Genomic DNA, 16,158 nt, shown 5'->3' with positions numbered 1-16,158 from the left:
TTTCCTGAGCCAGGACAATCAGTTCAACAAAAGAGAGGTTTTCCAGTTAAGATGTGTACAAAGAGAAAGAGGAGAAGAGGACATATTCATTGTCAGACACTTCCTACTGGGTACTACTGGGTTAGCAACACTTAAGACTCCAACTTGGTCTGATCTGATAGCAATCGGCTCAGAAATCACACTCAGAGGTTACAGCTAGACACGTCTCTCAGCAAAGGCTCCTGGAACCGAACTCCACATATAGTTTCATCAATTATAACTGCTCAGGTGGAAAATTAAATGCACTTTAAATTTTTTGACAGTTCAGTATGACACTAACGTTAACTCAGTGGTTGACTCATCATACATTCATTTCAAAGTACCAGATGCTGGAGTTACAAAGATGAGTGAGACATGGCGCCTCATACCCAGAGGCATAAAGTCTGTTTGGAGAGGGGCCCATGCAGGCTCACCACTGGAGAGATGCTCCACGAAGGGGCCACAGCATTGACACAAGGCAGCATGCCAAGAGACAGCCATGTGGGCAAGTGGGGGCCCCAAATGCATGCTAGTCACCCAAGAAAAGGGTTCCCTGACTGATGCCATGTCTTGAAAAGATACTGGATTGCTATAGTTTGTTCCTGTGCTCTGAGTCCAAGAGTGAGTAATCGGATTGTCCACTGCCTGTCGAAGAGAGATGGTATTTCTCTTAGGTGCCAGCCCTGCCTTTCCCGCTTATCCCGTCTGAATTCAAGTACATAATGGAACAGAAGCAAAGTGGCAAAAGATGGCCATGAACAGGATTGGTTCCAAAAATGGGATGGGAACAGTCTAAGAACTTGCCACAGGGTTTAAAAGATGGGGCGTGAACTGTATTGCAGGAGATACAGTCCACGGGGTGACACCTAGTGCTGCGGGTGCTAGGAACAGAGCCTTGGTGTTTCTGCTGCTCCTGATGTCCACTCTCTCCTATCCGAAGGTAGCAGAACCCCCAGCTTTTAAGTGGGGGTGGCCGCGCAGAATAAAGGCTGCATTCCTTGCAGCAAGGTGTGGCCGTGTAGCTAACAGTGGGATGTGAGGGGAAGTCAGGTGTATAACTTCCAGACATGTCCCTAACAGTGGAGGGGGGGAGCACATTCGTGCCTTCTTTCCCTATCCTGCATCCTTAGTTTGGAATGTGAAATGGCTGGAGAACCACCTCGGATCACGAGGACAGGACCGCACCTTAGACATGGTGAAACGGAAAGTTGTTAGATGGTGGTCACAGAGGACTGTGACCCCACAACACTAATCCTAACCTACCTATATACAAACTCTTAAGAGCAGAAAAAAAACTTTGATCTTCATGTGGGCCAGCGTTACTTTGGGGCTCAGCTGCACAGGACTATAGGGCTGCGGAGCGTCCAATGAAGTGCTGAGAAAAACAACATCAGAGGTCAGCACTTTGCCGCACGTAGCACCAAGGCCACAAGGGGACACATCCAATCTGGTTCGTAGGTTATAAAGAGCTGCCTGACTTCTGCTGGTGAAATGGGAGGGCAAAGGGAATCAAAAATGATAATTTTCCAGGGGCTGGCCCGGTTGCCTAGTGGTTAAGTTCGTGCACTCTGTTTCTGTGGCCCAAGATTCACAGGTTCAGATCCCAGGTGTGGACCTACACGCCACTCATCAAGCCATGCTGTGGAGGCATCCCACATATAAAACAGAGGAAGATGGGCACAGATATTAGCTCAGGGACAATCCTCCTCAAGCAAAAAGAGGAAGATTGGCAACAGATGTTAGCTCAGGGCCAATCTTCCTCACAAAAAAAAAAGAGACAATTTTCCAGTTAACAATAAACATAATGAATATCTTACCTTTTTCTTGCTACAATATATCTGCCATTTTTTCTCAGCTGGAAGTGCAAACATGGCCTCCCTGTGTTTGTCTGTGAGGTCAAGTTCATCCTGAGAAGAAAAATAATAATTAGTATTTCATAGATTAAATGTTATTCCCATAGGGGAAGTTATCAGCATCATCAGGGAGAGACAAAACCACGAGCACGTATTTCAACGAACTGGGGAAAGAGCAAGAAGCGAACTTAAGGTGCATGTTACCACCACTCAGAAGGCACAGCCCGGCGAGAAGCAGGCCCTGCACCGAATGAAGCTTCAGGTAGGGGGCGGAGCACGGACAGAGCTATCCTGAGCACGGGGACTGCGGCAGAGGGCCCACTGAGCAGTAAAGGCCATCAGGCCTCTTGAGTTTGGAAGGATTAACTGCATTAGAGACAAGGCTTTGCTGGGGCCACCTCCACAAACACCGAATATCAGCCTGGGCCCTGAAGGCCCTGGACGCGATGAGAGGAGCGAGGGACAGACCCAAAGGCCGGGATGTGGTAACAGACTCAGTGAGTGTGGGGGACACCGACCAGCTTGGCTGAAGCACTAGGATTGTGCAACGAATCATCACGTTAAAGCTTTGAGAGGCAGGCAGTGACCAGTTTGTGGAAAGTCTTAAATGCCAGACTAAGGTGTTTATTCTCTGGACAAAGGCACCAATGAGGTTCTGAGCAAGGGAGACATCTTCATCACCATGAACTCCACTAAGATTTACTCAGCACTTGATGTGCCAAGCATCATGCATTTTTGCATTTGGTTCTCAAAACAACCCTAAGAGTTCCACTCATTATTACATCCTCGCTGTAATAATAACTCCTGTTGTAATACAGCTGGGGGAAATTTAGGCGTAAGATTGGGTAACTTGCTCAAGACCACACACCTGGCAAATGATGGGGCTGGGGTTTCAGCCCAGAGCTGTCTGACTGCAGAGCCCAGACTCACCCTCTCAGATCACTGTCTGGAAACATTAATTTACACTGGTACAACTTAGATTGGACACTAAGGGAAGGCAACTTACAAGCATCCATAACTAGTGATTAACAACAATGGGATAACGAATACAAAGTCCTTAGAGAAAAGTTCTTGGCATTTAATACCTCAATCTATGGTCAGTATTATTACTGGTATTGAGTGTTTGGTACACTTTTATCCCTACAGGGAAAGTGATTTAGTTGAGGGTGGCAGATTGGTGGATGTAAGACAGACATATAAAAGATGCTATGAATTAAGGCACAATAAGGTTTAGACCCCTGAGGAGCACAAACAAGCCCCCGTCTGAATACCTTCAGTGTTCATCTGCAATTCTACCTCTCGTGGACACTGGCTTCGCATCTTAGCCTCCTACCTCCGTTTAGTCAGCAAGTCCTATTATCTCTTCCTTGAGAAGTTCATGATTTTCCTCTTGTTTCATTCCCAATGAAACCACCCAAACTTATGCCTGAACACCCTCTCCCTTGGCTTCTAGCAAGAGCCTCCACACTGTTCCTCCTCACCCTTCCAGCCCTTCCTACGGCACGGCCAGAATGCATTAAGGCGATGATTCTCAAACTTCAGTGTGCACCAGAATCAGCAGGAGGACGCCCTAAACCACGGAGTACCCAGCGTTTAGGATGGAGCAGGTGGGAGAAAGTGCAAGAATTTGCATTTCTAGGAAGTTTCCAAGTGTTGCTGATACTGCTGGTCCAGGGACCAAGCTTTAAAACCTTTGCCTTAAAAATAGAACACCTGTGCTGTTTTGCGCTCCCAGTTCAAAAAGCTTCATTAGTTCCACATTGCCTACAAAATTAACTATACGTTCCTCACTCTGCCTTTGAGGTCTTCCATTTATCACCCAACTGACTTTGCCAGGTGCGCTTCTGGTTATCCCCTTATGCCCTATCTTGTTAACACCTACACCTCCAGGGCCTGGCCACTCAGGGCCTGATACATGCTAGCTTCCCAGGGAAGTTCTTAATCCCATAAGCCCCTGCTTCCTCACCTCAAATCATGGGCATATCATTCCTCTTGCAGGGCTGCTGTGAAGATTAGTGACATCAACTAAGCATGCAGTAATGCCTGGCACAGGGAAGGCAACTGTACTGTTGTCATTTCTCTCATTATTTAAACACAAATCAGGTGCTATTTTCTTTTAAGAAAAAGGTAAACAGTTAAGTCACTAAAACATACACCCATACACCCACACACTATTACACCCTAATCACATGAAACTAGTTAAGACTTTCAACAATGAACAACCAGGGAAGGAACTAAAGATATTTACAAAAAATTCTATTATGAGGGAACATGCTAAAATTTTGGCATGCAACTATTATACATGTGAAGCAATTATTTTTCTTCCTGTTTTAATTTCCTGTAAGTCACACCTGCTTTCACCTATTGATGAATGGGGAAAATAATGTGACATAAATCACTTCTCAACAATCAGGGTTTTTAGAGGGGAGAGGGGTCAGCTCAGTTATTCAAACAGCTCGATAACATGCTGAATAGTTTGGGGAAAAGGTCTGTGATTTGTGAGAGAGAACGGGGCTATTAATGTTGCATCCTTTAATGCATTACAACACTGTGTTTTTGCTAACTGAGCGAAGTGTTAAGAAATGTGTGAATCCTAAAACCTAGAAATTCACAGCAAAGGGTATGAATATCAACATATTTTGCTGTTAGGGATAGGAAACTTCTGCTTCTGCTGAGACACAGAAATGACCAATTTTGAATTGAGAGAACATAGTTGAAGCAGGCCGTAAGGGCAGATGGGTTCATGCAAGAATAGAATTTCCACAAAATAAAGAAATAAAAAATTGCTATAGGGTCTCTGGATGTAATTTCGGATTACAGTAAGAAAATGGGAGGAATAAATGGATACTGGTAATAGTGACAGTTAAAAATTATTGAGCACTTTCTGTGTGCTTGTTCTAATGTATTGTATGAATTAATTTAGTTTATCTTCACAACAATCCTATAAAGTGGATAATGTTACCCCATTTTCCAGGAAACTGAATCACAGATTAAACAGCTTGCTCAAGGTAATAAAGCTAGTAAATGCTGGAGGAGGAACTTGAGTCTAGGCTGTCTGGTTACAGAGCCCACGTTCAAAGGTGAAAGCGCGACACACCCCTCCGCCGCACTCACCGCCCACGAGGCCCAGGCCTGGCTCCCATGGGGTATGCAACCCTGGACAAGTGACTTAACCTCTGAACTTCCATTTCTTCACCTGGAAAGTGAGAATGATAATATATATCTGATCGCGCTCTCTCAAGGATTCATTCATGCAACCAAAAAATGTTTTTGATGTCTGTTAAATGCCAGGCATTATGTGAGGTGCGGGGTACAGAAAGACATCACAGAGCTTATATTCTCTGGTGGGCAGGAGAAGTCAAGTGAACCTGTGAACTGAGGATGGCCACACAGGAAGCCGAGCTCTGGGAGCCCCCTTGGTGTGGGGAAGGGCGGGGCGGGGAAGGCTTCCCGGGGCAGTGAAGTGAGAGCTGAGAGCTGCATGGGAATTCAATAGGTGAAAAGCACTGCAGCCAGTGAGCAGCAGCTTTGAAGGACAACATGAATTTTGGTCTTTCTCCTAAGAGCAAGCAGAGGTCACCGGCAGATTCTGAGCAAGGAGAGTGACATGGATTAAGTTAGATAATAACTGGGAGTGCCTAGGCACAATGCCCAGAGTGTAACAAGACCCCGACTCCTCCATTCCAAAAGTGCCTCTGCTCTGACTCATTCCATGTTAATAATGTGGCTGAACCAAGCATTCAAGACTCGAGACCATCACAGCCTCAGGGATCAATCAACACTCACTCGCTGTCATACCCATTCCAGGACCACAGCCAGATATTACAAAGACTACAGAGATGAATAACAGACCCTGATGTCACGGAACTTAAATCTAGTTAGGAAGATAAGATGATAGAAGACTTCAACAGTTCCCTTCCAAGATAAAGTCCAAATTCCTCAGCTGGTAGGTAGAGGCCCTTCATGATGTGGCCTTTGCCGACTTGGTCCCTCTCCCCTCCTCTTCCTCCACCAGCAGCCACTTTTTAGCACTTCTGATCACAAGCTGCCCACTTCTGAAACTTTTGCACATGCTGTTCCCTTTTCTCAGAGAGCCCTTCCCACCAGGTCTAAGGATCAATCCTATTCATCTAAGCTTTTACAAGGCATCAACTATTCCCTCCAGGCAGCCTATCCTGACTTTCCTGGAGTGGGCAGCTCCTCTGTGCTCCCTTGTCCTTAGGGCATTTAGCACATTGCTACTGTTATCTCATTGGCATGTCTGACTCCCATTCTGGAGTCCCAGAGTGCAGGAACTAAATTTTTCTATTCACCTTGCATTAATTGCCAAATTAATTTAATTATGTCCCCAAAGCAATATCTGACATAGCTGGATTGCCAAAAAAATAAATGAAAAAATAAGGTGGAGGAAGTTGGGGAAGCAGGGAGGGAGGGGGGAAGGAGGGAAGAAGACAGGGGATTATTGAAGGATATAGTGATGATCAACTCATTTCAAAGATTAAAACCCATTCTTTAAATGTACATAGAGTGAATGTACAGATCCAAGTACACAATGTTGAGTTTGGCAAAGGTATACCCTGAAGGGGTTGTAGCACTTTACTCTTCCGTTAGCAATGTATGGTGGGTCCAATTACTCCACATTCTCACCAACACTTGGTGCTGTCATTTTAATTTTAGCCATCTCGTTTACATGAAGTGGTATCTCAATGTAGTTTTCATTTGCATTTTCTCGACAACTGATGCTGAATATGCTTTTCCACATTTATTAGCCATTCGTATGTGTCTTTTGTGAAGTATCTACTCAAATCTTTTGCCCATTTTTATTGAGTTGCCTGTCTTATTATTGAGTTAAAGACTTTTTTACATATTCTGGAAACATGGCCTTTGTCAGATTTACACAGTTGACCCTCTGCATCCGCGGATACAGAGGGCCGACTAAGGGAGTGGAGCAACCAAGGACTTTGGTATCCCAAACCAATCCCTCATGGACACCGAGGACAACTGTACCGAGTCTATTTCTCCTAGCCTGTGCCTTGCCTTTTCATTTTGTTGATACGTCTATGTTGATCACAAGGTGTTTTGATTTCGATGAAGTCTAATTTATTAATCTTTCTTCTTTTAGAGTTAGTGCTTTTTGTCTTCTCAAGAAATTTTTGCAACTTGCAGGTCAAAAAAGCATTCTAGGGCCCGGCCCGGTGGCACAGTGGTTAAGTTTGCGCATTCTGCTTCTCGGCAGCCCGGGGTTCGCTGGTTCGGATCCCGGGTGTGGACATGGTACCGCTTGGGAAAAGCCATGCTGTGGTAGGCATCCCACATATAAAGTAGAGGAAGATGGGCATGGATGTTAGCTCTGGGCCAGTCTTCCTCAGCAAAAAGAGGAGGATTGGCAGCAGTTAGCTCAGGGCTACCTTCCTCAAAAAAAAGCATTCTATGCTTTCTTACGGAAGCTGTCTAGTTTCAGTTTTAGCTTTTCTGTTTGAATCTACACTCCCGTCTCAGAGACCCCACTCCTGGTGTCCTTCTCAGTTACAACACGGCTGGACTGCTTGTGTCGTCTCTCCTTTCCAGTACTTGCACTCATTTAGATACACTGCTGGCCAAGGAGGTGAACCGAAGCACAGCTGATGGCAGGAGGAAGAAGAATGGAATACAGACTAATTTGAAAATCCTCTTGACACAATAGTTTCTTCAAGCTCTGACATTACCTCAAAGTAATATCACAGGAAATTTTTCATTTTGATACTTAATTGAAATATTGAAAAAGGCAATCAAGGAAAACAAGGCAATTAGGATTTCTGTATCTCAGATAGCATCTATTTACATGATTTTTTTAGAAAAGAACATCTGTAGAGGCAGAAAGTAGATTGGTGGTCACCCAGGACTCAGGGCAGGACAGGGACTGGCTGCAAATGGACAGGGGGACAGAAATGTTCTAAAACTGGATTGTGGCAATGGTGGCACAACCGTATAAACTCACTAAAACTCACTGAACTATACACTTATACTGGGTGAATTCTACGGCACGTAAATTATATCTCAAAGTTGCTAAAAAAAAAAAAAAAAAATCAAGCCTTGTTGTTAGAGCCCCAGGAAAACAAAACATTCAGAGTAGAGAAAATATAGCCTTATGTACACAGTAAGGAAAGAAATTTCTGGTTGAACATTAGATAAACCAAGGAGTCAGTTTAGAAGAGAAACTGGTTGGGAAGAAATGTACAAAGGGGAGGGAAAGGAAAAATGCGGACCCCTTTAGAGTAAGCAGCTCTATCTGGGAAATGTTACAATTTCAGGCACAACTTATGCTTGAAACCAAAGATCTCTTCCATGAAATATCCTTATCTATTGCTTGAAAATTACCTAGATTCTATTAGTATACATTCCATTTAGGCCAAGAGAGGCAATTTTTCTCTCCAGGTCCCTTAACGTTAAATTAAGTGATAGGTTCATATCAGCGCTAAGTCCTTAAGAAACTTTTCTGTGCTGTTTTCTCCTTTTCCCTAGTGGCGGCACCACAGAAGAGTACTGGCTCCTCTCTGAGTTAATCGCCAAGTTTTCCACTAAGATTAACAAACAAATGTAATTAGTCCAACCCCGGGAAGCATCCTGGCTGCTTCTCAAGCACCGTTTTTTTGCAACTGGGCTACATCAGATACCGTTTTGAGGACTGGCAGTTAATGCAAAGATGAACAGAACAAATTTAGTTCCTGCTGTTCATCTTAGACTTGGATGGCCAGCCAGCTCCTTTCATTGGCCCCTAAATTATTTTTTCATATTATTCTTTCTTAGAGTTTTTAAACTTAATTAAAGGAAAATGATTTAGTGAGTAATAAAGGAGAAACATTTGCACCAAGCTCAGGTTTCTCAAAAACTGAAACCAACAAACAAAACCTAAGGCTTTCTCGGAGAAGATATTAATTATATTGTTTACATCTTTATAGAATATATATTTTACATACTTATAATACCCTGGAGAACAGGTAAAATTATATATTTTTGTAAGAAGAAAGGACCTCTGAGAGAAGCCCAGCTGTGGGAACTGAAGTTCTAGGTTTCACCCTAACAAAGCATGTTATTAAGCCCCACTTCTAAAAGATTCTGGACAAAGAATCTCCCCAGCCCTGCACTCCAGAGTAAGCAGGCAGCTAGCTAGCTCTATAAGGAAATCCACATAAAACTGGCACAGTACAAATAAATCTAAGGAAATGGATTGATGTGCTAGATAAAGCAAGGGAAGGAATTCTGAAATAATATACAATAAGGGTCTTGAATGAGTTGAAAAAGCTTTTTCCAGAGATGTGAGCTAAATTGAAATATGGGGTTATTTATAAAACCTCCACAGCAACATTGAAAGCATTTATTTTTTGAAAATCTACCAAATCGACAGATTTCAGTGAGCCAACAAATAAGTTTCTGGCTAACAAAGAAATCTCTAATAGAGGAATTCAGGATTTCTATTTCTAATTAGTTAAGCTAACTCTTTATATACATACTAATATATATTCACATAGAGGTAGGAGGACATGCAATTAACGTAGCGGGGAATGGAGAATTAAAAAATGAGAAGGGGAAATGAAGACAGGTCCCTGGGGTCACCCTGTTAATCAACTCGGGGTGTGTGTGTGTGTGTGTGTGTGTGTGTGTGTGTGTGTTTGATTGTTTTGTTTTGGTTTTTGGCTTTTTAATGGTCCTTGACAAGGTAACCATCCACCTCACTCCATGCACGAAGCACACAGAATTTCTAACCATTATTACTCAGACAAGGCTAACCTTTCTCTTTCAAATTATATACTTCAGGTATCTGCCCACAGCAAGCAGGCCCAACTCACCCATCCAGACCCCACCCAGCAAAGGTTTCCCACATGCCCCGCAGGCAGCAAGCCTCAGGCTCGCCTCACAGACACCCAGCATTAGCAGTGCCTTCTCTGGATTTAACCCTCTCCTCCCACCCCACAACTCAACACTACCAGAAATAAGTCACCCGTGGAGGGACAAGTGACCCCGTGGAGGGACAAGTGACCTGGCCTTAAGTCATATGTCACAGTGATAAGTACAACATCACAGAGGAAAAAGCCAGACAAGGCAGGTGGAAGACTGAAGGGTGACACTTTGGCAGCCAAAAACTGACACTTTCATACATGTCTGGACAGAATGTACTATGAGGCTGAGATAACTCGTTAATTTTATGAACAACCATCCCATCCTCAGGAAATGACCATTACATCCAGGACTCACGAACTGACCCTCAATTGCCAATACAGCTCTTAAAATTTAACAATGACCCTGAGAATGGTATTTTATTTTCATAGGGATGGTTTGAAATCTGAAAGTCAGATAAGATTTTTGTTGGTTTTGTCTATTTAGAGGTCCATTCAGTCAATTATTACCTGCTTCTAACCAGTGAGGAAACAACAGAGAGCTTTAAATCCCAAAGGGATGTGTACACACAGAGAACAAACATGAAGGTTTTCAGCTGGTAAGGTTCCTGCCAACATTCTAAGTCAGTACACGAAATACCACAGTATGACTCACCACCACCCGCACAGTAATGCTCTCTGTCTATTAGATGTGTTTTCATTCGATACATAAAAATAAGTGAGAAATCCCACAAGCAAAGCTGACTAAAATAATTTTTGGTTTCTTAGTGCCTATGGTTAAATGTTTCATACTACTTCCCTTCCACCCTGTAACAGTAAGCAATGCAAACGATATCCAGTTTGCTAGACAAAGTCGCTGCCAAACCTGTAGGCTTCTTATTTAGCTTCGTTGACTTATTTCAACTAGAAACTCATCAGAGTCACTAACTTTTAGTTAGTCTGCATCCTCAGCAGTTTTCCAGGAATCTAAAATAAATAACTCTGTTCTAAAGGTATGTTAAAATCATCTCCCAATTCCTTCCAGCCACTCAAATTTCCAGTTTTTGCATCTATAATCTAGTACAACTCCTGTTGACAAGGCTTAATTGAGAGAATTTCTAAGCAGTGTTTTCCTAATTGAATGGAGGGACTTTGTCTCCTGGGACACAGAACCAGCTGTAAAGTGACAGACAAGAAAGGCACCCTAAAGCCCTGTCGGCAACTGTGAAGCCAAGTTCCACCCACATACCCCTCGCCCAACGACACAGCGCTGCTCTTGCCAGCCCAGGTCCCCCACACCTGCCCAGCACACCCTCCAGAGACTTGCTGAGAGCTCACCTGACACTTTTAAGTTTTAATTGGGTCAAAGGATATCTAGCACAATGAGTCTCTTCCAAACTGCAGCTATTTATTTATTTTACCATGTAATATATGGCAGAGAGACTGTTAAGGACAGAAAATATTTTTTAAACATTATCCCCCTCATCCTTTTAATCTGCTACCGTTCATCCCAGCCACTTGGGTGATCCCATAGTAACTGACATCCAAATGAAGAAGATGAGTAAAGAGAATGACAACCGGCGGACAGGGTGCAGGAAGAGTGCAGGGATCAGCCCAAATCTATCACTACTACTTCGAGAACAATTCAAAATACAAACCGAACTGCTGGGGCATTCAACAGTCATTAATTCATGCACACACGCATGCATGCACTCAAATACTTGCTGAGCATCTCAAGTATCATCCTGCAGTAATTAGCTATTCATCCAGGCCACATGCATTTACTGAGCACTACTCTGGGCCTGGCGCTGCTCTAGGTGCTGGGGATCCTGAGGGTGAAAAAGCCAGATAGGACGCCTGTGTGCCAGTCTGCTCCCGGGGGCGCAAAGGTGCCTATTCATAGTGCATTTCACATAATGAGTGTTCCTTACCGGAATAAACTCAAACTGTCTGATTGTTTAAAAGATGGCAAAGGACTTACTGATTTTTTCTTCTACATCTAAGAAAAGTTCATCTTTCCTGAAAACAACCCATATATATATATATTCTAAGTGAGCTATCAGCCATTGATTTAGTTTATTTCTTAAATATTACATTGTATATTGAAATAAACAGTTAGCAGCTGTGGGATGTTTCCTGCGGATTCATTTAAAATTGGACACGAGAGAAAAAATTGAAACTTTTTTAGGGATCTGGTTTTCAAAAAAAATAGTAAATACAGTTCTCCATCCATGAGCCAGAAAATCATAACTAGAAGATGTAGCTGGTACTGAGCTCCTATAACATGCATCAAGAAACAGTTTGAAATTCCAGCAGAATTCTGGGAATTGAAGACTGGGGAGGGGAGGGTTCCAAGCACAGTGTGTAAAAATATTCAAGGACGGTTTAGGACTGAAATAAACCATCCACGCATCACATATTTACTTCCCACAGGCCATGTGACATATGTTTTGTGAGAGCAAATTGTGTTCAGATGATTCCCAGGGCATCAATATATATTCTATGTGCAGTTATTGATACAAACTACCAGATTGTCCTAGCCATTACTGAAACACATTTTCAAAATTACACTTGAAAGCTTATCTAAACCACACTACTTATGGAGATCAAATTATTCTCCCAGTCTTTTAAAACCTATATTGGCGTATATGGGGACACAGAGAGAGTTGGCAAGTCAGTATAGTATGTTGACTTTGTGTAATTTACACATGGTAGCCTGAGGATTAAGTTAAATAATCAGATTTTAAATTGGAGCCAAAAGCTAAATAGGAACATGCTACTCAGAGTCTCTTTAGGATTTGTAGTAATGAAAATCATCAAGGCCAAGGGGACTCATAACCAATTTCTCAATAACATTAGTTCAGAGATTGTTTCACAGTATTTATATCTAAAAAAAAAAATTTTTCATGTTTCTTTCCTTTATTTCTCTGCATCCCCCCCAATTCAGTCCCAGTAATCTAAATTAAGAAGCACCCAGAAATAAATGTATTGATTAATAACAAAGTACCTAACATGAAGTCAAAATCTAAATTTGACAGCCTGTAGAAAAGGACATTTGGAATGATCTTGGTGAGATAAAATATAAATTTAAGACTAGAAGGAATAAAACGGTTTTGTGGTTTACCTTGAGCTTTACTGAATTCGTTTAGCGAATCAGAGGACAAGAAGGAACCTTAAGAAGCCGTCTTGACAACTTACTGTCGCTAAGCTGACAGGACCTCAACCAGTACAAAGAAATGAATGCTGTCCATGGACGACAATCTACTGCCAACACGCTTTGACTCTTAGAAGTAATGCAGTGTTCCATCCAAAAGTACAACAGATATAAGCAAGCAGAACCACCTACACCATCACCCTGTGTCACACACCACCAGTGGTTCTCCAGGCCAAAATAATTTGTTTATAAATTCTGGGTTTGGGATCATTCTTTGTCATATATTGGCAGCAGTTCACATCTACTACATAGGAATTTGAGCACTGAACACATTTAAACCCATATCTCCATTCCCACTTCCCTCTGTGATGTATTGCATACTTTCATAGTGTTCTCAACATTTTTCTATGAACTCATCAAGTTGATTTATCCAAAAATGCCACAGAGTCAGGGGCAGATGTACTCAATATTTTTTTCCTTCTTTGTCAACTAATCATGTCCTTTAGCTAAACAGAATTTTCTCTTTTGACCTTTACAGATGTGTCAAATGAAAAGAAATTTTAACCTTACAGATATAGACAATTTTAATATCAATTCCCTTATTAGATTCTGAGTTTTGGCTTCCAGACAACCGAACACTTTGAGACTATTCTAGATATTCCCCTGAAGTCTTTACATAGTCTTACTTCCTCTACTTAATTACTGAGCAATCCCTTACACTCTAATTAAGAAACAATAGATTAAAACTATGACTCCCTACAACCGGTTCTTTTTTTCAATCAGATTAAAATGTTCTTGCTACCCAATTTTTGCATCTTTCTTGGAGACAGGAACTGAATAGCTCGTGCAGGAAACTTTCTATTCTTAGTCATGATCTTAGTGTAAAAGGCGAGTTTTAAAAATAAAGAGATAAAAAGTGTTGAAACTTTTCATCGATTCTGGGGATAATGGAAGAATTTCATTATTAAAGAGAGCTTAAAATAGCCCAAGTAATAAAGAAATTACGTTGACAGCCTGAGAAGATGGGTAACAATTCACATAGTAGTAAAAGAACAAAAGTTGTACCCTGGTAAATCCCTAAGACTAACTTGGATTCCTATAGCTCCTTTCATACCCAAGTGACTTCAGAATATATTGAAAAATGAAGAGATTACTGATGTAGGTTCCCAAATGAATTCATTTGGCACAGCTGACCTTGACTGTGAATTCAACTAACTCTGATTTATCAACTAAATTCTCTCATCCCTGCTATCTTCATTTCTCAAATTCTGTGCTGGTTACTAATGTTGAAAATGTCCTCAGTACTTAATAATAATAAAACTGACCCTATAATAAGTAATTATATTTATGAAGATACAAATCTTCCCACCATCCTCTGGTATCCACCATCATTACCTTCCCCATAGAGATTTTAACTTTCATTTACAATCCTCAATAGTATAAATGGTAGTTTCGCGATCAGTAATGAATTTCATAGTAAGTTCCTTTAAAATATTTTACATGTCCTGGAAGGCACAGCACTCTATAGTGTATTCTCCCAAAACATTAGACTCATTGGCCAAATAAATGGAAGACTAAGCACTGGATTTGAAGGAAGGCAGATTAACCAGAAAAGAGTGGAAAATGGAATTGGTAACATTTCAGGCTTAGAAAAACTTGGGTCCACACTGCATATTATTTTCAACCAGCTATAAATTCACAGTGATATACTGTATTAGAAATGAAAGCTTTCCTCTAGTAAGTCTATGAAACTGCTTCCAAATACACAAACAATATAAGTACTATAAGAGGTGAGATTTACTACAATACACTTCAAAAATAATAACCAGAGTTGTCTTAAACCTGATTTCTCACCTAAAATCTCACCCAGGAAAAGCAGTTGGATATTTTGCAGGTTTCACAAGGCAAGAGAGCTAAGGGAATCTGTGAGGAGATGCCAATTCCAATAGTAGTGTTGCTGTGAAATGTTCTGTAGGAAACCCTTAGCCCATCAACTCTTGGCATATGCAGGAATCTATGCATTGGGTAGAAAAGTGGAAGGGAGCTCTTAGTAATTCTCTCTTTCCTATTTCAGAATTAAAGTAGCCAGAGGAGGTACATAACAAGAAGGCATCTCACCTCAACAACTGGACTCAAAGGAAAATATACTCATAATCTACCCAAGGAGAAATGACAACTTCTGCTAAAGTTACTGACACCTCTAGAGGATGCAAAGAGCAATGGTTATTTTTGTAAATGCAACCACATAGCAAAATATTTTGAGTGCTTTGGTACATTTGGTCCACTGAGAAACTGTAAGAAAGCAGAGGTACTTTCCTCTGGTTCAAATCAGAATCTGAGATATATAAGTAAATCAATAATACAACCATCTCCATCCCCATTTCCAGGCTCACCTTTCAGAATCCCCAATCCTCCAAGTCTCCTATTTCATACTCCATCTATACTGAACTCTTAATTCTTTGAGCCTTCCACACTTTCTCTCTTAGCTCCCAACTCTATCTATGCTGTCTCACTGTAATAGCCTTTTCTCTCCTCTTTGCTGGGATCTTCCTTCTTGTTTTTCAAGTCTTGCAGTAAATGTCACTTCCTTCAGGAAGCTTTCCAAGATCCTTCTACACTAGGTTAGGTATCTGTGGGGTTTGGGGGAGGTGTCAGGAAATAGCACCCTTCTTCCCCAGCAAGTTTGGATTTAACTGAGAGCTAAGTTAAGGAATCAAACAAATGGAAAGCAAAATACCTTCCTTTTCACTCACGGAAGCCGAGTTGGAGAAGTGCACTTTCATCTGCAGACAAGAGGGCTTGCTGAGATTTCAGAGCTGAATTAGATACCTACCCATCAGTCAGAGACAGCTGGACAGGTGCAGAACTCCCCAAGAGGGCTCATTCCTATGAAATTTATAGCACCAAGGGTCACAGAATGTGCGTTTTCTGAAAGCAGATTGATTTGCAGAGAAATAGAGAAAGGGAGAGAGATTGAGCTTTGCATATCCCAAAGAGGAATGGGAAGAGAAGCCGGGAATGTCACTACTGGGCAAGAGAGCTAAGGGCGACATAAATGGAACCTCTGAATGGAACTCCCTCCTGGTGAAAAAAGGGCAATAAAGGATCTTCCCCAACACAATGTACTGCTGGAGCAGCCCTCGGTCACACTGCGTAAGACGGCGTGCTAGCTGCCTGTTTCCCCCGCCAGACCTTCCGCCCCACAGTCATTAAGGACCGTGGCTGTTTTGCTCACCAGTGACCTCAGGGCACAGAGCAGGCACCTACCACATACGCACAC

At 42.0% G+C, this 16,158-nt stretch overlaps 1 protein-coding gene across 2 annotated transcripts in view; it reads right to left on the bottom strand.

The window, feature by feature from the left end:
• The window catches only part of DAAM1 (dishevelled associated activator of morphogenesis 1), a 161,335-nt gene that overhangs the window by 75,185 nt on the left and 69,992 nt on the right, over window positions 1-16,158 (bottom strand). For both annotated transcript variants that reach the window (XM_046647122.1, XM_046647123.1), the window contains exon 3: window positions 1,836-1,925. In XM_046647122.1, coding sequence (XP_046503078.1) covers window positions 1,836-1,925 — 90 coding nt within the window. The remainder of the gene's footprint in view (window positions 1-1,835; window positions 1,926-16,158) is intronic.

Source organism: Equus quagga, chromosome 20 (genome assembly GCF_021613505.1).
Source record: "Equus quagga isolate Etosha38 chromosome 20, UCLA_HA_Equagga_1.0, whole genome shotgun sequence".
Classification (NCBI taxonomy): Eukaryota; Metazoa; Chordata; class Mammalia; order Perissodactyla; family Equidae; genus Equus; species Equus quagga.
This window is presented reverse-complemented; position numbering and strand designations above follow the sequence as displayed.